The following is a 24,138-nucleotide window of genomic DNA, read 5'->3' as shown; positions in this document are numbered from 1 at the left end:
GCCTGTCAGCCCTTGAGCACCGCCAAGCGTCGTCCAGTTGGCCATTTCTGCATTCGCCGCCCTCTGGGTGCTGCAGCAGGGTGCTGGGCTTGGCGGCCCGCAGGCCTCGAGACGGGATGCCCTCACTTCCAGGGGGCTCCTGGAACTGCTGCTGTTCACCAGCTGTAGCCGGTCTATAGTTGGGGTTAGTGTGAGCATTTTAGAGTTGTCAGTTTGTGTGTGGGGACATATCCACTGCTCGGACCAAGAAGTGAGGAAATCCTTGGCTGGGGCCTGTGTCCCTGGAGCTCTAACCATTAGGGACAGAGGCCAGCAGGGCCATCTCCTGCGCATGTGCTGTGCCCCGCATACCCGTGCGGAGGTGCAGTCTGCTCTGTGCCTGGCCGTGATGGCAGGGGGGAGGGGGCTCGAAAACATTCGGTTTAAGAGCAGCTTATCTGGGTTTAGCGTCTCCTGGCTCTTAACCAATTGAAGCCAGAGCTCACTGGCCTGCTTTATGCTGAAGAGCCGTGTGCAGGTAACTAACTGGGTATGGATCCGCCCTCCCTTCCGAGCTGAGAGCAGACCTTGGTCCTGGGCCCCGGGGAACCTGTTCCCCCTTCCCTGACTAGGGCTGAGCGCTGGGCAGCGGGAGCAGGTAGCAACTGACATGCACAGGTGGCCATGAAAAAAGGGGATCCTGACTTAGAACTAGTCCTGCTGCCATAGGGGGCTGGGGCAAGCCCCCGCCATGGCCTTTCCCTGGGGTGGGGGGGGGAGGAGGACTGAGCCACAGACCAGCCCATGAGGGAGCCAGGGCTTAGCCTAAGTGCTAGGTGGGGCTAAGTGCCCCAGGATGCATGGAGATCTGCATCTGAAGAAGTGGGTTTTTTACCCACGAAAGCTTATGCCCAAATAAATCTGTTTAGTCTTTAAGGTGCCACCAGACTCCTCGTTGTTTTTAAGAAACAGCTGGACAGTCAGAGGCATTTGTGTACACGTCCGTGTCGGCAAGATGGGGATTACTTACAGAAATGAGGATTTTTAATAAATTTTGAATTCTGGGGGGGGAGGGAGGGAATCACATTACTAGAATCCAGAACAGTATTAGAGGACTCTATGACCATATTGGATATATGGATTCCTTGGGCGAGGTAACAGCAGAAGTACGAAAGCTAGTGCAGCCTACAGGCTCAGAAACAAAAGGGCAAAGTAAAAGAACCCAAAACGTATTTATTTCATTTAATTACTTTCAGGGGCACAGCTCCTGAGACTTGCAGTCTTGTGGTTACTCTATCATGGGGTTGTATATCTACAGTAAAAATTACAGTAGAAATTTGCCATTGCGAAGCATGTCATATAAGATAATATAGGGGCCTTTAGTCAGGCCCGGCTCTACCATTTTTGCTGCCCTGAGCAAAAACAAAAAAAGCCGTGTGGACTGCGCCACCCCAAGAATGGACAGAATGCCGCCCCTTAGCGTGTGCCGGCCCAGGCCTGTGCTTCCTCCGCTGGTGCCTGGAGCCGGCCCTGCTTTAGTGAATATTTGAGAAGCGAGGTTTGCACACAAGTGAGGATGTGAAAAAGCAGGAGGTGCTGCTGGAGAGAAAGGTAACAGTGGTGGATCAAAGGAAACCGAAGAAGTTTTGAGAGGAACAGCAGAACTCAGTCTGCCTTAAAGTCACATGATCTCAAAGAATAAACTTTAGTATTGAAAAAAACACAAACAAAAATGTAGTATTAAAAACGAACATTGCCCTACGCCTAGGAAGTGCTGGACTAACCCCAGTGAGCTGTGACTGCTGGAGCTACCGGCACGACAAGGTGGGTGAGGTAATGCCTTGTCTCGGACCATCTTCTGCGAGAGACACCGCTGCGCCCCAGGGCTGAGACAGGTGCTCGGAGGGTCCCGGCTCCAGGCGAGGGGGGTCAGTTTAGTAGAGATGCTAAGGCCCGGCTTCAAGGCAGGGTGGGGGTCTGTTAGCACCCTGCAGCCAGGACACAAAGGGGATCCGGTCTGTGTCCCGGCCAGGATGGTTAGTGTCTAGCAGAGGATCGGTGGCTGAAGCGACGGGCGAGTTAACACGTGCACTGATGGGGGTTCAGCTCTGCCCGGGCTAAGGCAGGGCAATGGGGACGTGCTCGGAGTAAGGCGGGACCCCCTGGCCGGGGGCTGCAGGGAGCCGGGCCTGGCCGGGGGCTGCGAAGGGCTCCAGGGACTCCCGCCTCCGCCGTGTCCAGGCGCGGGCCGGCCCGGGGGGCGGAGCGGTCTCTTGCGGGGGCCCCCGCCCCCCCCCCAACGCCGGTTCCTGCCCCCGGCCCCGCCCGGCTCGGCCCCGGCCCCCGCAGGAGGCGCGGCCGGGTTCGGCTCCCCGGGTCTCTCCCCCGCCGAGCGGCTCCTGCCCCGCCTCGGCCCGCCCCGAGGGCGGGGACCCGCGGCCCCGACCCGGAACTGCAGGCGGCGGCGGCTCCGCGGGGTGCCCGGGCCGGTGAGTGAGGTGGGGCGGCCCCAGAGCCCTGCCCCGGGGGCCCGTGGGGGCGGGCCCCCCAGGGGTGGCCGATGAAGGCGGGGGAGGGCCGGGTGCTATGGTCCTAGGGGTGGGGGTGGGCTGGCTGCTAGGGCTTGGGGGTGGGCCGGGTGCTATGGTCCTAGGGGTGGGGGTGGGCTGGCTGCTAGGGCCTGGGGGTGGGCCGGGTGCTAGGTCCCAGGGATGGGGGTGGGCTGGCTGCTAGGGCCTGGGGGTGGGCCGGGTGCTAGGTCCCAGGGGTGGGCCGGGTGCTATGGCCCCAGGGGTAGGGATAGGGGTGGGCGGCCCTTGGCATTGGGCACACCAGCTGTTCCTTCCCTCCGGCTCCCTGCTCCATGGCGGTCCCGGTGTCCCCTCCGCTCCTCTCCCTTTCGGGGTTGGTGGGTGTAGCTGAGCTGGCAGCCCGAGGCTCGGTTATCCTGCCTGGCGCTGCCCGGCCCAGGGCACACATGCTCTGGCAGGTTCAGCCTGGCTCTGTGCCAGCCCCACGCTCCCAGTCAGGTGTTGGAACTAGCTGGGCCTGTCAGCCCCATGACCCGTTCCTGTGCTGCCCTTTCCCTGCCCGCTGTGGCCCTGCTCTGCATTGCAAACATACCAGTTATTCAACCAGAGCTGGACTCAGCTCATCAACTCATTCCAAAAGGCCGGCAGGCGAGCTGCAGAGCTCACTGCAAAGAGAGTCTGGCCCCACCAGACGTTCGCAGGAGAGCAAACCAACCTGCCGCATCCAGCGTGGTCAGAGGACGACAATGGGTACGTTGAGGCCACGCTGTCAGGATAATACAGCCACCACCTGGGAAGAGAGAACGCGGGCGACCTAGAGAAACATTACACAGAACGCTGCAGAAAAGAAGTCACATCCATCAACCATCCGCTCGGAAGCCTGGACACGCCAGCACGAGACCAAAACGCATGGCGAATGCCGGCGGACGCTCTGGGGGTGTGTGGGGGGATTAAAAACCCCCTAACTCTAGCCCCCTCCTCAGGCTGGCTGCTCGGCATCCGCCGGCTTGTGCTCAGTCAATTTCAATACCGCTGGTAGGAAACGAAGGGTATGTCTACACAGGGATAAAGAACCTGCTGCTGGCCCCAGGTCAGCTGTGTAGATGCTTCAGCTGGCGCTCTGGGACCCTGTGAGGGTGGAGGGCAAAGCCGCCGCTAGGAATAAGCAGACTAAGCAATTGCTTAGGGCCCCGAGCAGCTCCAGGGGGCCCCCATTTGCTTTTCAAATATGTGTTAGGGGGAAAAATATTCCTGCTTAGGGCCTGCAATGGGCTGGCCTGAGCCCGAACCACTACACAGCAAATTTTAGCTCCACCTCCTGAGCCTTGCGAGCCTGGGCCAGCTGCGGCCGAGCTGTGGGACTTTTAGCTCTGTGTAGACCTACGCTAACAGGCTCTTTGCTGGAGAGGATTTTACTATCTGGTTAAACACCACAAAAAAACACGTATTGAATCCATCGAGCGGTGGTTCACAGTGCCATGACGAGCAGCGTGGCTTTGCCGAGCCGTGTTTGACAGTCATTGTGGGTTCCTACTTGGCTGTCGCTCTTCCTTTTTTTCCTTCCTGGCTGCCCTCCGCTTTTTCTTTCTCTTTCCTGAAATAGCCTGGGGTCTCTCTTCTTGCAGTCTTCAGCGCCAGCTTCCTCTTTTCTCTTTCTCTGCCTCTTCCCTTCCGACTCAGTACACTTCCTACCTTCCAGGTATTTTCCCTCTCCCTCTCACCCCCCTATCAAATCCTACCAGCCTCTCCTACCAGCTCCAGAGCCCTGCTGAGCAGATGACTAACTCTGCTAGCTGCAGGGTGATGGCTTTACCCCTTCTCTAGCCTTTATTTTTGAGTTCCCTGCCGCTGCCAGTAGGTTTGGGGGCCTGCTTTCCAAGTGGCCTCTGAATGAAATTGACCGGCTGCTTGAGGGTCAGTTTCTACGTGGCTGCAGCTTGTGGTCTCTCTGGAGCCACTGCTGAGGCGGGGAGGTGGAGCGCATGTTGACACTACTGAGCTGATGCCGAAAATGGCCCCCTAGACATGGCATACGTCCATGGAAGGGGTTTTTCTGCCTGCGCAGTGATTTGCCTCCCCGAACGACGGTAGCAATGCCGACAGAAGCGCTGTTCTCCTGCGTGATCAAACGCAGGCTTGGATTGTGCAGGAGGTGACGGGACTCGGTCGAGAGAGCGTTCTCCTCACCCTGGCTGAGTGGGGTTTTCAGGCTGTGCCCCCGGCCGTAGCACCTGATGGCCCTTAGCGTCGGCTTCTGCGTGTTGCCCCGTGTGCTGATGGCTCACGGCTGCTCCCATCTGACCGGGATCCCACTGGTCTCCGGCCCAGTGTGGGGGGCCTCTGGAGGACTAATTCTGTGGTGCATTCATTAAGCCCTTGTTCCTCTTCACCCTGCCCATGTGCATTCCCAGTGGTGGGCATGGTGCCACCTGGCGCACTCGAGGGCGTGCCAGTCCCACGAGCGTGATGCAGGCAGGTGACTTCTGAGCGGTCATTGCGACTGAGTGCCCCCCCTTTCTCTTTCAGGAGTTGCTGTGTGGGGCGGGGGAGGTTCCGAGCAGGAGCCGGAGAACCGGGACCATGCCGCCCCCCAAAGACGTGGTGAAAATCGCCATTCAGATGATGGGAGCCATCCCACAGCTCATTGAGCTCAACCAGGTAACGTCCTGCCTCCTGGAAGGCCCCGCTGGCGTGGGGGGGTTCCTGCTACTGGAGGGGCTGGCAGGGCAGGGATGTGTCTCGTGCTGTGTGCTCGGGTGCCTTGCCAGGGGGTGATGCCCGGGCCACGCTCCCCACACGCTGTTTCTCTTTGTTTTCAGACCAAGCCCCTGGCTGCGGTTGTGAAGGAGGTTTGTGACGTGTGAGTAACTCTTCTGTCTGCTCTCTAGCCTTGGCAGTTTGGGGGCCTCTGTCCTAGGCTGTGGTAAAAGCCGCTTGGGCAGCTGTGGGGAGTCCATGGCCCTCCACCTGCCCTGGGGGGGGAACCGGGGTGTCCGAGAGCAGCCCCTGGCCCGTGTCCCTGCCCCCCAGGGAGTGCCGCCAGGGCAGATGGAGAGTCCAGGGTTCCCCACGGTGGCCCAGGCTCTCTGGGCAGCTCTGACCCCAGCCCCAGTTTCTGGCCAGGCCAGGGGGGCGGAGCCTTGGGGGAAGGGGAGGAGCAGGGGGCAGGGTCCTGTGGCAGGGGTAGTGGTGTGGAGGGCCCCAGTAAATCTTAATCCGCCTCTGTTGGCGGACCATCCCTGAGAATGAGCAGGCCCTTTGGGGGGTGTCTCGCCTCTCCCCCAGCTCTTTGGCTGGCCCCTCTGCTCCCCACCCCGGCGCAGCCATGTGGCACGCCGGGCAGTCGGCAGGCGATGAGCGTGGGCGGAAGAGGGAGACCTGACTCTCTCTCCCGCTGCAGGTGGAACCTGGGCAACGCCGAGCACTACGCCCTGCAGTACGTGGACGGGCAGCAGACGTACATCACCGAGTCGGTGAGTGGCCGGCAGCGCGTGAGGCTCTGGCTGGCTCCTGGAGCCTGTTGGCCGGTTCTGACCTACAAATTCTTCATCCCGTTTCCTTGTCTGTCTCGTTGTAGAACCGCGCGGAGATTAAGAATGGGAGCATTCTGCGGCTGACCACTTCTCCGGTACGTCCCGCCCGTATCCTCCTCCCCTCTTTGTGACTGGAGAATCAGCTAGACCAGGGGTCGGCAACGTTTGGCACGCGGCTCGCCAGGGTAAGCACCCTGGCGGGCCGGGCCACAGTTTATTTACCTGCTGACGTGGCAGGTTCGGCCGATCGCGGCCCCCACTGGCCGCGGTTCGCCGTCCCGGGCCAATGGGGGCGGTGGGAAGCCGCGGCCAGCACATCCCTCACCCGCGCCGCTTCTCGACGCCCCCATTGGCCCGGGACAGCGAACCGCGGCGAGTGGGGGCCGCGATCGGCCGAACCTGCCGCGTCAGCAGGTAAATAAACTGGCCCGGCCCGCCAGGGTGCTTACCCAGGCGAGCCGCGTGCCAAACGTTGCTGACCCCTGAGCTAGACACAGATCCTGCCGCTGACTCACTGTCAATCCCCTGTGCCTCGGTTTCCCCAGCAGTAACGTGGGGATAAGGATACTGACCTATCTCAGTACAATTCCAGGGGAATTGGAGGTTTGACTAGTGTGTGTAAAGTGCTTGGAGATCCCTGGTGCCAAGCAATATTGCTATTGCTCAGGTCTGGCTTCCCGCGTCAGCTCCCGCCGTGGGACTGCTCTGGCCTGACCCCTCTTCACCCAGTCTCTCCCTATGGGATTGTCCCGGCCCAATTTCCCCCCTCACCCTGTTGGGATTCCCAATCCCTGATGTCCCCTCTCATGCCGACTCCTTCCTGGCTGGCAGGATCAGGAGGCAGAGCGGCTGCACAGTGGGATCCGGAGTCACAACCTGGACGTGAAGGCAGACTCCCTGAAGAAGCTGGCGAACCTCTCCCGAGACATCACCTTTGCCCAGGAGTTCATCAATAGGAACGGCCTGAAACAGCTCTTCCTTATTGTGGAAGAGGGGAACGAGTGAGTGAGTCGCTCCTCTTTGCCCCTCCCAGCATCCGATGAGTTCCCCTCTCTGCCCCCACGTACACACGTGCCTGGCTTGTCCTTTCCCCTGCACCCTCCCCGGCGAGGCTGTGCAGCCAGGGGTAGGACGCGCTCTGCATGCATTGCACGCACCGTTGTGCTCGGGAAGTCTAGAGGACAGGGATGGAAAGGCCTCCGCCTGGGGCCCTGGCAAGGCAGGACTTGCCCCTTGTAGGTTTGTCCATCCCAGATGTTCCATCCCTCCCCTGGGGAGACTGGATCTCACTGCCAGGAAATCTCCTGAGGATCAGCCTGCGTTGTTCCGCGCCCCATTGCTGTAGTCACTGCCTCCCACGTGTACCCCCCTAACTGATCCCTCGCCCTCCTTCAGTGTGACCCCCCTGGATATTCGCTGTGTCCCTCTCCATCATCGCTTGGCCAGGCCAGACGGACATAGCTCTTTGGCTTCTTCCTCGGTCTCGGCTTTTCTTTCAGCACGTGTTAGTTTTCCCCGGGGTCCCGCCGGGCAGCCTGCACTTTCCTGGCTCTGGGGCGCGTGGAACACCGTGTGTTGTGTTGTCTGGCAGCGCTGCATGTGCGTGTCGTTAGACTCCATTGTAGAGCATATGCCTGAGGCAGCAGAATTCAGGTGTTCCCCTGGATTTCCTTGACGCTTGTATGCTTAACTGTGCAACTGTAACATCCTGTGTCCTCCTTGGCGCTTTCCGGGTCTCCACACACCTCCTTGGGCTAAGCGAGAGGCTGATTTCTTGTACCGAGTGTTCTCCCTCCATTGCTTATCTCCTGTCTCTTTCTCTCGCCCTCTCCCTGTTTTCTGTCTCTCTAGGTGTTTCTAATGTGCCCATCGCTGTGGTGTCTGGGTGGCTTTGTCCCTGCTGCCCTGGCCTATTGAGCGGCGTTTCTGTGGGGTTCCCGGGCCCCCTCTCACCATGTTTGCTGTTCTGTTGCTCCAGTACAGGGGAGATTCTAGCTCACACCCTGAAGGCATTCATGGAGCTGATGGAGCACGATTTTGTCTCCTGGGAGACGCTGAGTCCGGCCTTCATCAAAAAAGTAGGTGCCTCCCCGGAGCCTTTGCGCCCCCCGCCGTGCTGCGGCGGCTGAGCTAGGCATGTCTCTGACCTCCCGTTGTTACAGATAGTGAGGTACGTCAACACGGGTGGGATGGACGCCTCCATCCAGCAGCTCTCCCTGTCCATCCTGGAGAACATGGTCCCAAGCAGCCGCCACCTCTTTGAGCTGGTCAAACATGAAGTGACCCTGGATCGCCTCCTCACCCACCTGCAGGTGTAAGTACAGCCACAGGCGCCGACTTTCAGCGTTCCCCAAGGGTGCTTCGGCCCCGCCCCCTCCCCTGAGGCTCCACCCCTGCCCCGCCTCTTCCCAGCCCCGCTCCTCCCCTTCCCCCCAGCGCCTCCTACCTGCCACCAAACAGCTGATTGGCAGTGGGCGGGAGGTGCTGGGTGGAGGGGGAGGAGCTAATGGGTGGGGCCTGCCGAACAGCTGATCGGTGGGTGGTTGCTGATCACCCTTTTTCTTTTTCTCGTGGGTGCTCCAGCCCCGGAGCACCCATGGAGTTGGCGCCTATGAGTACAGCGCAAGCCATGATCCCATCCTGCCTCTGCTGGCCTCCATCTCCTCAGCCTGCCCCGCTTCCCGGGGGGAGCAATCCGCAGCCTCCTCCAGTTCCCTGCTCCTCCGCCTTCCTTTTCCACTATGATTTCAGCCCGTCACGCTTGGCTATGGTGGGGACTCGCCCCTCAGATGTTTGCTGTCCCCGCGTCCCGGCGTAGCTCTTTATCTCCGTCCGCCTGGCTCGCTCCATGTTGCCTCCCAAGTTATGTTGCTTCTCCAGGCTTCCCATCTAGCTCTGGCTGGGAATGAGCTCCCCGGTAACCCCCAGCATGCCCGCTGTGCGTGCACTGTAGCCATTTAGAGACAGGCCTGTTCGCCCCTCTGCTCCTTTGCTGGGTCCCTCAGCATTGCTGCTCTCCCGCTAAATCTCTGGCGCCAGTAACACTCTCAGCATTGGGGTGCTGTTGGAACCGCACCCCTGGCCGATCTGGGGGGGAATCTGAGCTGGCGGAGCCGTGTGCCAGCTCTGAAATGAGCCGCGGCCTCTAGGCAGTTACAGCCCCGCAGGAGAGCAGAGTCTGGGGGTCCCAGCGGCCCCTGAGCTGGTCCTGACTTGTTCTCACTCTTGGTCTGGCCGGGTCTGTAGCGAACGCTCTCTGGTTTCTCCTTTTCTCCGGTCCTGCCCCGGCCAGCCCGACTCCATGTGGCTTTGGGAATGCTGGGTGCATGGCATCGCCTCTCCTGCCCCCTGGTGAGCCCGGCCAGGGCTCAGCTCCGCCAGCCTCCCCCGACACGGGCTGGGGGGGCAGGCCTGGCACACGTGACCGCTCCTTGCCCTGCTGTCCCTCGCTGGTTCTGGAACAGCCCCCGTCCGCCTGGCTGGGCGGCAAGAAGTTCATGCCCTAGCGTCTGGGTGGGGGAGAGCTCCCCCTCCTGCCTGGGTTTAAATCCCTCCTGATAAGCCCTGCCATCATGGAGCAGGTGCTCGGCGCTCGTCTGCTGACGCACAGCCTGTCAAATGCAGGCGTTCGCCTCGCCCTGCCCACCCCAGGCCCTCTTCTCTCTGCACCGTCGGCTGGGTCATGGGCCCAGCAGGGCTCTGCCTTGGCCTTCCTCACCCCAGGTCTCTATCCAGGCCCTTGAATGCCCTTCAGTATCTTTGTGCCCACTCTCTGCAGGGAGCCCGCTGCCCTTACGTGCCCACCTGTGCCCTGGCACCGGGCGCCAACGGAACATCCCCTGATCTGTACCTGGCTCACAGATGCCTCCGGCCGGCTTCCCCACTGGGAGCTGAGAGCTGTGTGCAGCCTGGTGGAGTGGGGCCGGTGGGGACAGCTGGGCTGGGAGAAGAGCTGGGGGTGGGCGGCTCAGGCCCACCCTCCGGGCTAGTCACGCTAGTGGTTCATTTCCTTGCCCCTAGGACCAACCAGCAGCTGCAGCTCAAAGCCATGGCGCTGCTCATCGCCCTGCTGCTGAATGCCAGTGACGCCGAGAGGAGGGTAAGGTCCCCCAGAGCTGGCCATGCCCCTGGGGATCACTGGGGGGCCGGGGGCGAGGAGGGAATGCAGTCTGTCTGCCCAGAGAGTGGGGGGCAGTCACTGGGAAGGGCTGTTTGGGGCTGGGGCAGGGGAGGATGGGGGCTGCCTGTCCGTGTTGGAAAAGACAGTGGTCAGGTCAGGGGAGCTGTGCCAGGCCCGGCTTGCTGCCTGCCTGCCGGCCAGGGGTGTCACCCTGCTGGGTTCCCTGGGCTGCTCCACAAGGCGCTTTGCCTAGGAATGTCCCAATGGTGCTAGCGCCAGCTCAGCTCCCTGGAGGGGGCGATGCTGGAGCCATGGCGTAGAGACGAGCCGGCGTTTTAACTACCGTGCAGTCAGACCCTCCTCGGGCAGGTCGAGAAGACGCAGGGCCTAACCACAGTAGCTGGTGCCTGTCTGCACTAGGGCTCCGGCCGGCAGAGCTCCATGGATGATTGCAGCCCGGGGCGCTGGCTGCTTGCCTGGAGCATCCTGAGTCGCACTGAGCTCCCAGCACCGCGTCCCTGCTCCCCCCGGCTGCTGCGGAAGGAGACGCGTGTGGCCGAGGGGACAGCTGGGCATGAGCCTTTACTCTGCCTGCCCTACCTCTCCCCTTCGAACAGCAGCACTTCCATTGCCCTGCGTGGCACCGAGAACGGGCCGGGACCAACTGGCCAGCTGCTTTATCGCCCTCTGTGCCCTGCGCAGAGCCCCGCACAGGCCTGCCCTGTGCCCACCCCTCAGCTCTCTGCTCCGCCGGGTGCTGATCTGGGCTGGACTCTTCCACCCGAGCAGGAGGTGCCCGGGCGCTAGATCCTTTCGTTCCCTGCACGCCCGTGTAACGTTCAGAGCCTGCCTGTTCCCCCCCGCCCGGTGGATTGGTGGGGAGAGTGGCTGCTGGAGGAAGCCGGCCAGCAGCTGCGGGGAGCTCAGGCCTGCCGCTTCCCGGAGCGGGTGGGGCTGGGCTGGGAGGCGCGCGTCTCACCAGCTCTCTCCCTTCCTAGGACATGATGGGCTATCTGGGCGAGAGGAACATCCGGCAGTTCATTCACAAGGTGGGAACGCAGAGAGCTCCTGGCCTCACGCCCCTCCCTGGCCGCCCCTCCCCTGTGGTCTGCCCCCTTGCCAGGTGTCTGTGCGCCCAGAACCTCCGCCTGCAGCATTTCTGTCCCCTTCCCCTGCTTTGTGCCAGCCTCCTGCCCGTGCTGCCGTGCCCTCCCACTGCCCGCCCTGGCACCTGGGTGCCTGCAGCTGCCTCTGTCTAGCGCTGGCCCCAGCAGCTCTGGGAGCGGGCACGGAAAGCTGGGATCCAGGCTGGGGTCACTGACGGCCTTCGTTTGCGGGCTCCTGTAGAACATTATCCACGCCTCGGAGCCGATGGGGGATGAGATGGCCCATTACCTCTACGTGCTGCAGTCCATCACCCTCAACCTGCTGGAGCGGAGGATGCGGACCCCCATGGACCCCTACTCGCAGGTCTGCTGGGCTCTTCTCCCCCTTATCCCCCTCGCGGGCCTGTCGGGTGAGCTCTCCTGGGTCTGCCCTGGGCGCTCTCCTCCACAAACTGTCCCCCTCCCACCTTTCCTGCCCCTGCCACTCCTCCCCCCACCCCAGAGAGCGCCGGCCTCTCTGCCATTACACCAGTCCTCTTTGCTTCCCGTCCTGCTGAGAGTTGGCTGGAGGGAATGGAGCTACCGCCCCCTGCTGGTGGAGGGAGGCAGGGCAGTGCTGTTCTAGGTGTGCCCAGGTCACGTAGGGCTGCGTTTGAGTGCTCAGCACCCACAGCTGGAACTGGCCTTTCCAAGGGCTTGGCTCCCAGGAGTGGGAACCCATCTCAGAAGAGATCATTACAGCTGGAAAGGTGCAGAGTGCAGCGCAAATGATGTGGGGGATGGAGCAGCTTCCGTACGAGGAGAGATGAACAAGACTGGGACTGTTCGGCTTAGAAAAAAGACAACTGAGGGGGGATATGATGGAGGTCTCTAAAATCGTGACTGATGTGGAGAAAGTGAATAGGGAAGTGTTATTTACCCCTTCACACAAGACAAGAACCAGGGGTCACCCAATGAAATTAACAGGCAGCAGGTTTAAAACAAACAAAAGGAAGTATTTCTTCACACAACACACAGTCAACCTGTGGAACTCCTTTCCAGGGGATGTTGCGAAGTCCAGAAGTATAACTGGGTTCATAAAAGAACTAGCTAAGGATGAGACTGGATGACGAGATGTCACTTGATAATTGCCCTGTTCTGTTCATTCCCTCGGAAGCACCTGGCATTGGCCACTGTCAGAAGACAGGATACTGGGCTAGATGGACCTTTAGTCTGACCCAGTGTGGCTGGTCTTGTGTTCTTATGTACTTATACTTCTGAGCCAGGCGGCCTGGTCCCTCCCCTGTCCATGGGTTTGTTCAGCTGGGCCTTCCTCCCCTCTCCTGGGTTGGGACCCCGCAAAGCTCTGGTGTTTTTGTTTGCTAGCTGGGGGGCTCTGGTCCCAGGGGCGCTAGACGGGGAGGCCTGGTGGGGCCCATTTCTTTCCCAGCAGGGTCTGAGCTGTGCCTGTGGGGTGGGGCTCGGGGCGGCAGCCCTTTCCTGGCCTTGCTAGGGCCGGACTGAGGCATTGGCCGGGCCCTGCTCTCTCTGCAGGAGCAACGGGAGCTTCTCCAGTTCCTGCGTCACAGCGCCTTCGAGTCGGAGAGCGAGGCTTCTGCCGGCACCGTCAGCGCGGAGCGCCGGCGCTCGGTGTGTGTCACAGAGTTCCGCAAGCTGGGCTTCCAGGTGAGTTGCCGCCTAGACCTTCCGCGGGGCAGGCTCCGAACCGCTCTGCCCAGAGAGCTGCAGGGGTCATTTCCGCCTCGGCTGTCGGCGGTCAGGAGCTAAGAGCGGGTTGCGGCTGTCTTGCAAAGGCAGGAGCCGTGCGGAAGTGTGGCACGCGCCGTTTCTCCACGTCTCTTGCCTTGGCAGGAGAACTGCGACCAGCACTTGGCTTCTGTCGGCGTCGGGATTGCACCAGGGTGTGCTGGCCCCTTAAGGGAAGCCCTCGCACCCTGTTTTGGCCCTTCGGGGAGAGGCGCTGTGCGGGTGGAAGGTGGGAATTGTGGGCAGGAAGCAGTGCATGCTGGGAAAGGGGGAGGGGGTGAGAAGGAACCTCGAGAGCCCAGCAGCAGTGTCCCCTTCTCCCAGAGCCCTTGCTCTTGGGTACAGGGTCTGACCCCAGCCCTCTAGAGGGCAGCTCAGTGCCCACCCCTCAAGCGTGGGCTTTGGGCCTGGACCAGTCCTCTCCAGACTCCGCTGTCCCTGCTCCCCAGGGCTACGTCCTCTCTTGTCCTGCCTGCTTCCCTGCCCCTTCCACGGGACACTTCAGCAGCGCCCTCCCAGCTCTGTTCCTGGCACCATCCCCACTGCTGGCCCTGGGCCAGACACCAGTCACTGGAGAGCCCCTACCTGGACCTTGGCCTTGCACCATGTGAGATTGCAGGATCCTTTATGTCAGCCAAGAGGTGGCTGGAGGCCTGGGGCTCTGGGGCCAGCCTGGGCCCCCGGCACAGCCAGGAGCACATACAAATGGCAGCTCTTCCCCATGTCTGATAGCCTTGCTTCTGTGCGCTGCATGTAGCCAATCCCATCTGAGCTCAGCAGGCCCCGTTAGTGGCCTTCAGGACGCGCCGCCGGCTTGGGGAGCCTGCGTCCTGCCCAGGCTGTGCGTCCCCATGAAGAGCTGCGGAAATCTCATTGGGTTCTCACTGGGCTGCCTGGCTTCATCTCAGCCCCTCGTTCCCCAACGCGCTGGTAATCCTGGGGTCTCTGGAGCCGTAGTGAGCCCATGGGACCGTGACCGATACGTACCGACTGTTTGTATCGGTGTCTAAACGGCAGCCCTCTCCTTTGCACTGGGGTCAGTCACGAAAGCTGCGTCCTCTTGTGTCCTCCCAGAACCACAGTAACCCTGCCCAGGACCTGCACCGCGCGCCCCCGGGACTGCTGGCCCTGGACAACATGGTCTACTTCTCCAGATACTGCCCGAGCGCCTATAGCAGAGTGAGTGGATGTTCCCGGCTCGTGAGCTGCACCCCATACACAGCCCTGGGAGGTTTCTCCCATCTCGCCGGGTTTGCCTACACGTGGAGCTATTCAGAAATAGTTATTTCACTTCAAATTCCCTCCCTACCTTAATCTGAATTAACTTTCCAGGGTAGACGAGCCTTTATTTCTCGTAGCTGGAGAGCCAGCGCCCCCTAGCAGTAGGTCTGCCTGGGCCTTCCTATCCTAAGGCCATTTTGTCAGTTATTCGTAACATCCTCAGCTGTTCGGCCAACATTCACGCTGATCTTTGTCTCTGCCTGAGGCTGGCAGGTTCGGGGAGGGGGGGTGTTGAGCCAGGCTATTTTGGAGTGCAAGGAAAGCAGCAGCTACACTTTGGGTACAGATATTGGCGGCGTTTTTGTCCCGCTCTTGTGCTGAAGCGGGCTGGCAGCTGAAATTTCCCATGGCCCTTGGGGAACCAGAGGTGTTTTCAGCACTGCTAAAAACCGTCTCTGGTTTGGCCGAAATAGAACAGTGTAAATATCATCTTCACACGCGTGGAGTAAGAGCACTCAGGACCCTGGACTCATCAGGACACAGGGCGGGAAACGCGGGCAAATTCCCTGACGCAAAGCGCTGGGTTCTCTGGTTTGTGCTGTACGGGGGTCAGACTAGCTGAGAACAAGTGTCATTTCTGTGCGTCTATGAAAAACCTACAAATAAATGCAGCTCAGGTCCTGATAGCAGCACGCCGTCCCCCCGGGCGCTGAGCAGTCCCGTCGCTGGGGGCTGGGACGTAGTATGGATGGTACCGTAGTGCCCTGCTTCTGGAGCTGGCCGAGATGCCAGTAAAAACATTGTGTCCCTGAAAAATACCGACGGGGACTGGTCTGCCCGTCCCTTCTCCACGCGTCTCCGGCAGCGTCTCCTTTCGGTTCCCAAGCGAGCCCGGCTGCTTTGGGGCATGACGCTTCCCCATTGATTTCTCACTGCCACTGAATTCTAACCCGCCCGCCCCGGGGGGCACCCGAACCCCAAGCTTCCTGACCGCGGTGCAGCTGGTGGGAGCCTTTGGGCTTGGAGGGGGTACGCAGACCCTACCCGTCACTGCCCTCGCTAGCCCTGCCTGGGAGAGCTCTTCGGCGGCTCTGCCTGCCCGGGGCGTGTGCACTCAGGGAGCTGTGACAGGGCCCGTGTCTCTCAGTTTGTCCTTGAGAACAGCAGCCGTGACGATAAACACGAGTGTCCGTTTGCCCGGAGCAGCATCCAGCTCACCCTGGCCCTCTGCGAGATCCTGCACGTCGGGGAACCATGTGAGTGCCCGGCCCCTTGCGTCTGCTAACGTAGCCCGTCCAGAGCCCCACGACTCCCGGTTTAAACCGGGGGGCATCACAGATCCTGGCTAGGTTAGGGGGTGGGCACAGCTGAAACCTTGTGGGTGTCCTGGCTGGGGGGGGGGATGGGATGGGTGCAGCCATACCCTGCAGGCATCATGGTCACCATTTCTGGGACCTCCTGGTTGTTGAGGTTTTCCAAAAGAGCAGGGAAACCTAGTCCCATTGTGTCCTCCTTGCCTCAGGCTCGGAGACGGCCCAGGCCTTCTACCTCATGTTCTTCGGTCAGGACCACTTCTTCCAGGAGCTCTTCTGTATCTGCATCCAGCTGCAGAACAAGACCTGGAAGGAGATGCGTGCCACGCAGGAGGACTTCGACAAGGTGAGCCCCATGCTGCCATGGAGTGGGGTGTCCAGGGTCTCACTGGGCAGATGGGATCTGGACAGATCTGCACTGTGGAACGGGGTGGTGCCATGTGCTGGTGCCATGTGCCCCACAGAGGGCGTGGGGGGGCAGTGGAGCGGGGTCCCGTGCCGGCGGGACGGTGCCGTGTGCCGGGTGTGGGGGGGCAGTGGAGCGGGGGTCCCGTGCCGGTGGGATGGTGCCGTGTGCCCCACAGAGGGCTTGGGGGGCTGTGGCGCCGGGTCCCATGCTGGCGGGGCAGTGCCGTGTGCCCCGTGGGGGGCTGTGGAGCGGGGTCCCATGCTGGCATGATGGTGCCGTGTGCCCCGCAGGGAGCGCGGGGGGCTGTGGAGCGGGGTCCCATGCCGGCAGGGTGGTGCCCCATGCCCCGCAGGGGGTGTGGGGGAGGCTGTGGAGCGGGGTCCCGTGCCGGTGGGATGGTGCCGTGTGCCCCGTGGGGGGCTGTGGAGCGGGGTCCCGTGTGCCCCGTGGGGGCGCATGGGGGGGCTATGGAGCGGGGTCCCATGCCGGCGGGGTGGTGCCGTGTGCCCTGTGGGGGGGCAGTGGAGTGGGGTCCCGTGCCGGTGGGGTGGTGCCGTGTGCCCCGCAGGGGGAGTGGGGGGCTGTGGAGCCGGGTCCCGTGCCGGCAGGATGGTGCCGTGTGCCCCGCAAGGGGTGTGGGGGGCTGTGGAGCCGGGTCCCGTGCCGGCGGGATGGTGCCGTGTGCCCCGGGGGGGGCGGGGGGGGCTGTGGAGCGGGGTCCTGTGCCGGCGGGGTGGTGCCGTGTGCCCCGCAGGGGGTGTGGGGGGTAGTGGAGCGGGGTCCCGTGCCGGCAGGGTGGTGCTGTGTGCCCCGCAGGGGGCGTGGGGGGGCTGTGGAGTGGGGTCCCGTGCCGGCAGGACGGTGCCGTGTGCCCCGCAGTGGGTGTGGGGGGCTGTGGAGCAGGGTCCCGTGCCGGCGGGACGGTGCCGTGTGCCCCGCGGGGGGCGTGGGGGGCTGTGGAGCAGGGTCCCGTGCTGGCGGGACGGTGCCGTGTGCCCCGCGGGGGGCGTGGGGTGCTGTGGAGCCGGGTCCCGTGCCGGCGGATGGTGCCATGTGCCCCATGGGGGGCTGTGAAGCGGGGGTCCCGTGCCGGTGGGACAGTGCCGTGTGCCCCGCGGGGGGCGTGTGGGGCTGTGGAGCCGGGTCCCGTGCCGGCGGGACGGTGCCGTGTGCCCCGCAGGGGGTGTGGGGGGCTGTGGAGCAGGGTCCCGTGCTGGCGGGGTGGTGCCGTGTGCCCCGTGGGGGGCTGTGGAGCAGGGTCCTGTGCCGGCGGGATGGTGCCGTGTGCCCCGGGGGGGGCTGTGGAGCCGGGTCCCGTGCCGGCGGGATAGTGCCGTGTGCCCCGGGGGGGACGTGGGGGGCTGTGGGGCGTGGGGGGCTGTGCCGGCGGGGTGGTGCCGTGTGCCCCGCAGGGGGTGTGGGGGGCAGTGGAGCGGGGTCCCGTGCCAGCAGGGTGGTGCCGTGTGCCCCGTGGGGGGCTGTGGAGCGGGGTCCCGTGACAATGCCTTGTGCCTGCAGGTGCTGCAGGTGGTCCGGGAGCAGATCACCCGGACCCTGTCCCTCAAACCCACCTCCCTGGAGCTGTTCAAGACCCGAGTGAACGCGCTTAACTACAGCGAGATCCTGAGACTGCGGCAGACGGAGAGGATGCACCAGGAGGAGACGCTGGCCGTGCCTGTGCTGTGAGTGGGAGAGGGGCCGGGGCACAGGGAAAGGGACCCCGGCTCTGTATCAGGAGCTGCAGGGGGAGCCCCCTACTCTGCCAGTTGGGGCCTTGGAGGTCTGGGGTCCCTGCTCTGAGCATTGGAGGGAGGTCTGGGGGTCTGCTCCAAGTGCTGGGGAGGGTCTGCGGTCCCTGCGCCGAGCACTGTGGGGGCGGGGGTGGGGTCCCTGCGCTGAGCGCTGCAGGGGAGGGGCGGCGGGGGGAGCCCTGCCAGCCCGCTGGGGCTCAGCGCTGCGCTCGGGGTGGACCTGCCCATATCCCATCTCGCCCGCTCCCCAGGGAACTGCGAGAGAGGCTCAAGCCCGAGCTCCTGGAGCTGATCCGCCAGCAACGGCTCCTGCGGCTCTGCGAGGGGACCCTCTTCCGCAAGATCAGCAGCCGCCGCAGACAGGGTGAGGTCAGGGGCAGCGCCACGTCCTGGCGCGCTGGGCCCTGACACCCGGGGGCCGGAGGGGGCGCTTGGCACTGTGGGGGGAGTGGTCAGTGTCCCTCAGGTGGTGGGGGGGAGGTCCGAGGTGCCTGCGGGGGGCAGACAGTGGGCACTGAAGTACGTTCGCTAAACTCTGGAGACCAGCGTGGCTGAACTGGAGGAGCTAAGGGAGACCCCCGGGACGGTCCCACCCCCGGGCTGGCAGCCCCTGGGCTGTTGAGGAGGATGAAAGTCTCAGGGTAGGAGAACTTCAAGCAGGAGTGTGGGAACGATCCCAGAATTGGGGCCCTCCCTCCAGATGATGTCATGGTGTCCTCTTGCCCTGAGGATACCCTGCAGCAGCACAGCAGTAAGGGCAGCATGGTGCGGGGAGGTCATCACAGCCTGAAATAGTTCCAAAGGGGGGGTCCCAGCAAAAAAAGTTTGAGACTCCTGGATCTAGACAGACTTGCGTGCAGTGCTGGGGAGGAGCCGGTGGTCATGGTACATGTCAGTACCGATGACACAGAGAAAGGTAGGAGAGAGGTCCTGGAGGTCAAATTTGGGTTGCTAGGTGAGAGACTACAGTCCAGGGTCTCCATAGCAACATTGTCTGAAATGCTTCCAGTTCCACGCGCAGGGACGGTAAGGCAGGCAGAACCGCAGGGTCTCAGTGTGTGGATGAGACGACGGTGTAGGGAGGAGGGATTTAGATTTATTAGCAACCAGGGAACCTTTTGAGAAAGGAGGCGCATATACAGAAGGATGGGCTCCACCTAAGCCAGAACAGAACCAGATTGCCAGCATGTAAAACTAAAAAGGTCGTAGAGCAGTTTTTAAACTAAGGGCTGGGGAAAGCCAATAAGTGTGGAGGAGCACATGGTTCGGACAAAGACATCCCTTAGGGGAGGAGGAGACGTCCGTCTGTGGGTGAGCTGAGGGCCCTGACTGCCACTCTCTTCCCATCCCAGATAAGCTGTGGTACTGCCGCCTGTCCCCCAACCACAAGGTGCTGCACTACGGAGATGTGGAGCAGGGGGTGCAGAGCCCCCCCATCGAGAGCCTGCCGGAGAAGAGTACGTGACAGCCAAGAGGGGGATCGTCCCTCAGAGGGGATGTGATCGCAGGGTGCCAAGTAACAAATGGGGGAGCAGCGATCGGGGGCTTCTGTTCTCTCTCTAACATGGAGCAAGGGACGCTTGGTGACTTGGGAAAGTCCAAACTGATGCTCTTCCCACAGGGGGCGGTTAGCCTGGGGAACTCATGGCCACAGGAAGCTGCTGAGGCCAAGAATTTAGCAAGATTCCCAGAGAGAGCAACTATGGAGCGGCCAGAACTGGCATCGTTCATGCCAACTCTCAGCCTAGACAGGATATTAACTGTCCTGCTTTTGGGCTTCAGCTGGTCTCTGTTAGAGAGTGGGGGCAGAGCGTCCCCATCTGCTCCTGGGGTTCGGGCACTGCCCTCTGAAGCAGCTGGCGTTGGCTACTGAGGGAGATGGGACTCTGGGTAGATGGGCCTTGGCTCTGAGCCTGCCTGGTGGGGCCTGGGCTGCTGAATAACGCCGTACTGCTGGCATGTACCCGCCCTGCCCAGCACCCAAGGGGGCTGCCTTTCCTCCTGTGCTTGTCTTGCCAAGAGAGCTGTGCTGGGCTCCCTCAGGGCGCGAGTGTGCAGGGGCTTGGGCTGTCAGGGACTCCTGAGCCACCTGGGGTGGGGGTGGGGCTGTGGGGCAGGGGGTGGGGGGAACATGCTGGGCTCTGCTGAGCGCCTCTGCCATGCCTCTGTCCCCCCAGTTCCCGTGGCTGACATCAAGGAGCTGCTGGTTGGCAGGGAATGCCCGCACATGAAGGAGAAGGGCTCCGGGAAGCACAACAAGGTCAGCAGCTGCTCCCTGCCTGGCCACTCAAACCCCCCCCCCCCCCCCCCCCCAATGCTGGGCTCTGTACAGGCATGTGTCTGTCAGCGGGGTCCCGGGGGTGGGGCTGCCTGACGCCTCCCTCTGCTTGTTCTCCACTGCGCTGGTCCAGGGAAGGCACAGAGATCTGGGCAGGCGCATGCTGCAATGGCAGCGGTGAAGGGCCAGCAGCTGCCCTGCATAGGCCACCGTCAGGGTCTTACACCCCCCCGGGCCGGCCGGCAGCGCAGGACCCAGCGTGGAACCTGAACGGGGCAGAGAACAAGAGCCCAGCAAGGAGGAGCTGAGAGCGAACGCTGAGCCGGGTGCTCCCCCACAGCCCTGCGAGCTCACCAGCTCCTTGCCCCGGGTTTGCCCTGCCTGGAGATTGGGGGCTGCTGATACCACGTGTAGGCCTGGCAACTCTCCAGGGGCTTGTCTACACGGGCGTTACTGGGCAGCCAAATAGCACCCCAGCTTGCTGCACGGCGCCGTCCCGGTGTGGCAGCCCAGCCCGGTGACCTGTCACCGCAGGGTACAGCCCTGTCCGCTGCCTTGCCTGGGCCCCGTGCTCTGCACAGCCCTTCCTGTCCTCGCTGCGGCCGCACCCAGGACCGGCTGCCGAGAGATTGAGATGTGCCTGCCGTTTCCCCACAGGATGTCCTGGACCTGGCCTTCTCCATTAGCTATGACGTGGAGGAGTACTACCTGAACTTCATCGCCCCCACTCGCTACGAGGTGAGCCTCTGCTTGCGGCCCGTTGGGCCGGGTTCTAGCTCGGACTCTGCCGTTGGCTTGGTGGGTGTCCTTGGCAGAGTCTCTGCCCCTTTGTCTGTTTCCCCATCTGTGAAAGAGGGAGGCGGCTCCCCCTTGGCAAACCCTTCAGGCTCTGTGAGTGGAGAGTGCGTGGCAGGGCTGGTGGGGTCCATGCGGACAGACAGCAGGAAGCAAGGTGGGCACGTGGCCCAGAGCTTGTTCCCCGGACACGGCGTTCCAAGCTGTAACTCTCCGGGTAAGCCGGCAGCACCCACGCCGCTCTGGGCAGTCCCACCCCACTGCCAGTTGTTGGCCGGGGCTGCGGGCAGTCATGCCTTTGTACGTCGGTCTGGCTGTGCCTTGGGGAAGGCAGGTTCTGCAGTTCACTGCCCAGGCGTCCTCAGAGGCGCTCAGACCAGCCTGGATGAATGGGAAGTTACAATTTCCCTCAGCCCGGGACAGAGGTGAGGGCCCTTGGGGATGGGCTTGAACAGACATCCAAGGGCGAGGGGTGTTGTAGGATCGATTGGGGGGATGCGCATGGCTTAGATCAGATTGGGATGGCACAAGACCTGGCCCTGGATCGGGAAGGGATGGAGGAAGAGGTGTGGTGATGGATGCCAGGGGAGTGTGGTGGATGGACGTGGAGCTAGGAGGCAGCGTATGAGATGCCAGATGCCTCTGAACGGGGGGAGGGTGCCCGGTGGACTGGGTGGAGAGACAGGAATGCAGCGAGGGGGGTGCATTGGAGGAAAGGTGTGGGAGGGGAACAAGGCGTTAGCACTGTCCCTGCCTGGAGAAGACACTACACACAGCTGGCTGAGGTTGAACCAGTGTGACTTTGCCCCTAGCCAAGGGCCGGGGGGTCAGACCTCCGCGCAGACACTGGGGGCCGGGGACTGAGCTGTGCTGCACAAAGCCAGCTGCCGGAACCTTCCCCTGGCCGCAGGCTGGGGCTACACCCCAGCCTGCTGCTTCCCCCTGACCTGTCTGAGGAGCGTGGGCGAGGGGCACACCTGTGGTGTTGGGTGGCTTGGGGTGGGCGGGAGGCTCGGGAGGAAGTGGGAGACAGGCAGCGTGGCCCAGCCGGCGGGAGCGACTACCCTGAGGCTGAGGCCAGCTTTCGGTTGCCCCTCAGTTCTGCCTGTGGACGGACGGCCTGAACGTGCTGCTGGGCCGGGAGATGACGAGCGAGCGAACCCAGAGCGAGCTCGACATCCTGCTCTCCATGGAGCTCAAGCTGCGCCTCCTGGACCTGGAGAACATTTCCATCCCCGACGCCCCTCCCCCCGTCCCCAAGCCCCCCAGCAACTTAAACTTCTGCTATGACTTCAGCCCTAATGAACAGTGAGGGCCTTCACCCCCGCCATGGTGCTCTCGCTCCCCCGAGCCAGCCCCAGCTCCCGGCAAGTCTGGGCCAGAGGCTGCGCTGGAAGGGGGAGGAAGGGAAAACCTGGCTCCCCACTGTGGCCCCTCCTGCTGCGCAGAGAGCGAGTGGGGGAAGGGCTGGTGGGTGAGAGCCATGATCTCCTTTCCCCCCTCGTCCTGGTTCTGCCCCGGGGGAGCCGCCGAGCCCTGGGTCCACTCCCCCCTTCCCCCTAGGGCAGCCTCCCACCCCTTCCACTTGCTGCCCTGACTGAGCGGGGCTCACCCAAGTGCCTCATTGCCCCACGCTGCACTGGTGCTGCTGCTGTTACTGCGCCATGGGGGGTGGCCTGGGGCGCCCCGCTCCCCACGGCAGGCTGCTCCTGCGGGGTTGACAGAGCCTTTGGCAATCCGCCGAGCCCCTCGGAGCTGGCACCATCCTCCCGCAGGAGTCCTCACCTGCTGCGCTGGTACGATACGGGGCACCTGGGCACACCCCAGGGAAAGACGCCGAGGTGGCACCCGAGAAGGTACGATTCTGTGCTGCCCCACGCTCCCCCTGCCGCTCTCTGGGCACCGGCCACACAGTGATAAGTGACAGCCTGGGCGGGGGGGCTGGTGCCTCTCCCTGGCCCGGTACCTGCTGAGGATCTCTCTGCTGCTGGCTCATCAGCCAAACGCCTGGCAAGGTGGGCTCAGCACTGCAGGAGGACGCTAAACTGTCACACTGCAGGGCAGGGCCCAGCTGTCGCCCTGAGCTTTGATGTGGTGCCAGCAGCCCCCGTTATTCTTTATGGACAAGAGGGCGTTCTGGGGAAAATCTGCCTTCCAGCAGCTAAGGTGTTAAAGCTGCTGGGGCCAAATGGCTGAGCGCCTCCCTGAGCACAAGGAGAAAGGGAGTCGCTGCCAGTCCCCTCTGCGAGCCTCCCTGAGCTGGGCCTGTTGAGGCTGGGCATGGGCGGGCGCCTGCTGCAGGCGCCACTGTCACTCGGGGCTGAAGTCTGCACCCCGGGAATCCCGGCCAGGCTGCCAACGCCCCACCGGGCCTGTGGCTCAAGCCGAGCCATCCCTGGTCACAGCCCAGCACTGACTGCCTCGCCCCTCCTACCGTCTACCCTGCCCCGGGATCCACTGCCCCCCTTCGCCAGAATGCTGCACTTACTAACCGGCCAGCCTGTTTCCCTGGCCCCTCACCCTGCTCTGTACCACTCCAGCCTGGTGCTTCTACTGAGAGAGGTACCCCGTGGCACCAGGCCCTTCCCCCCACCTCTATATGGGACTTGAATAATACTAAGGGACTAACCTGCCTGATTGTCTCACACTGGATCTGCACTGGGGCTGGAGAGGGCTGAGAACAGAGCCCTTCCACCCCCCAGCATTTGGACAATAAACACTTGTATGGAGAAACCCACAGCCTGTTTTCTTAAGGGGGGAGTTTGGGGTTTCCAGCTAGATTCCTCCAGCCTCCCTGGGCTGGACCCTGGTTAGCTGCAAGGCAGTGACTGCAGCCCCCTTGGACAGTGCTGTTTCATAGAATCTCAGGGTTGGAAGGGCCCTCAGGAGGGCATCTAGTCCCACCCCCTGCTCAAAGCAGGACCAATCCCCAAATGGCCCCCTCAAGGATTGAACTCACAACTATGAGTTTAGGAGGCCAAAGCTCAAACCACTGAGCTATCCCTCCCTGGCAGAGGGTGGGCTGGGGCCCCAGGCCCTCCTGCTTTGCACAATAGCACAGGTCACTGGGGCTGTTTAAATTAGAGGCTTTTATTAGAGCACTGGCCGCATCGCCGGGTAAAGGCACCACACGTCACTTTGGAGGAGTCTGAAGCGGGGCGGGTTCCCCAGGAGGGTAGTGGTGGGTGGTAAGGAACGCGTGAAATGGAGACTAGTGTGCTCTGGAAGCAGCTGATGCGGCCTTGCCTGCTGGGGGGGGGGGGGGCAGGCATAGGCTGGCAGCACAGAGCTTTGTCCTGGCACAGGAGAGTGGGTGCTGAGCCATCCCCATCCCCCACGCCACTGGAGGGGGAGAG

General features: G+C 62.6%; 1 protein-coding gene across 1 annotated transcript; it reads left to right on the top strand.

The window, feature by feature from the left end:
• Positions 1-5,090: 5,090 nt before the first annotated feature.
• Positions 5,091-22,094, top strand: ELMO3 (engulfment and cell motility 3). The gene is made up of 20 exons (XM_065416531.1): positions 5,091-5,168; positions 5,330-5,370; positions 5,911-5,983; positions 6,088-6,138; positions 6,875-7,044; positions 8,022-8,121; positions 8,206-8,357; positions 10,064-10,142; positions 11,162-11,212; positions 11,511-11,633; positions 12,803-12,934; positions 14,090-14,194; positions 15,384-15,492; positions 15,759-15,895; positions 17,477-17,640; positions 17,961-18,073; positions 19,062-19,166; positions 19,887-19,969; positions 20,645-20,725; positions 21,882-22,094. Exons 1-20 carry the CDS (start codon positions 5,091-5,093, stop codon positions 22,092-22,094), a joined length of 2,160 nt encoding a protein of 719 aa, XP_065272603.1.
• The last annotated feature ends 2,044 nt before the right edge of the window (positions 22,095-24,138 follow it).

Source organism: Emys orbicularis, chromosome 14 (assembly GCF_028017835.1).
Source record: "Emys orbicularis isolate rEmyOrb1 chromosome 14, rEmyOrb1.hap1, whole genome shotgun sequence".
Classification (NCBI taxonomy): Eukaryota; Metazoa; Chordata; order Testudines; family Emydidae; genus Emys; species Emys orbicularis.
Note: the sequence above shows the minus strand (reverse complement) of the source record. Positions and strands in the feature narration are given on the sequence as shown.

Excerpts from the sequence above, each read along its gene's own strand:
- ELMO3 (XM_065416531.1), top strand. The coding sequence starts at position 5,091 with ATGCCGCCCCCCAAAGACGTGGTGAAAATCGCCATTCAGATGATGGGA. Across the intron at positions 5,371-5,910 it reads GTGAAGGAGGTTTGTGACGT|GTGGAACCTGGGCAACGCCG; the intron begins GTGAGTAACTCT and ends CTCCCGCTGCAG. Across the intron at positions 10,143-11,161 it reads CCAGTGACGCCGAGAGGAGG|GACATGATGGGCTATCTGGG; the intron begins GTAAGGTCCCCC and ends CTCCCTTCCTAG.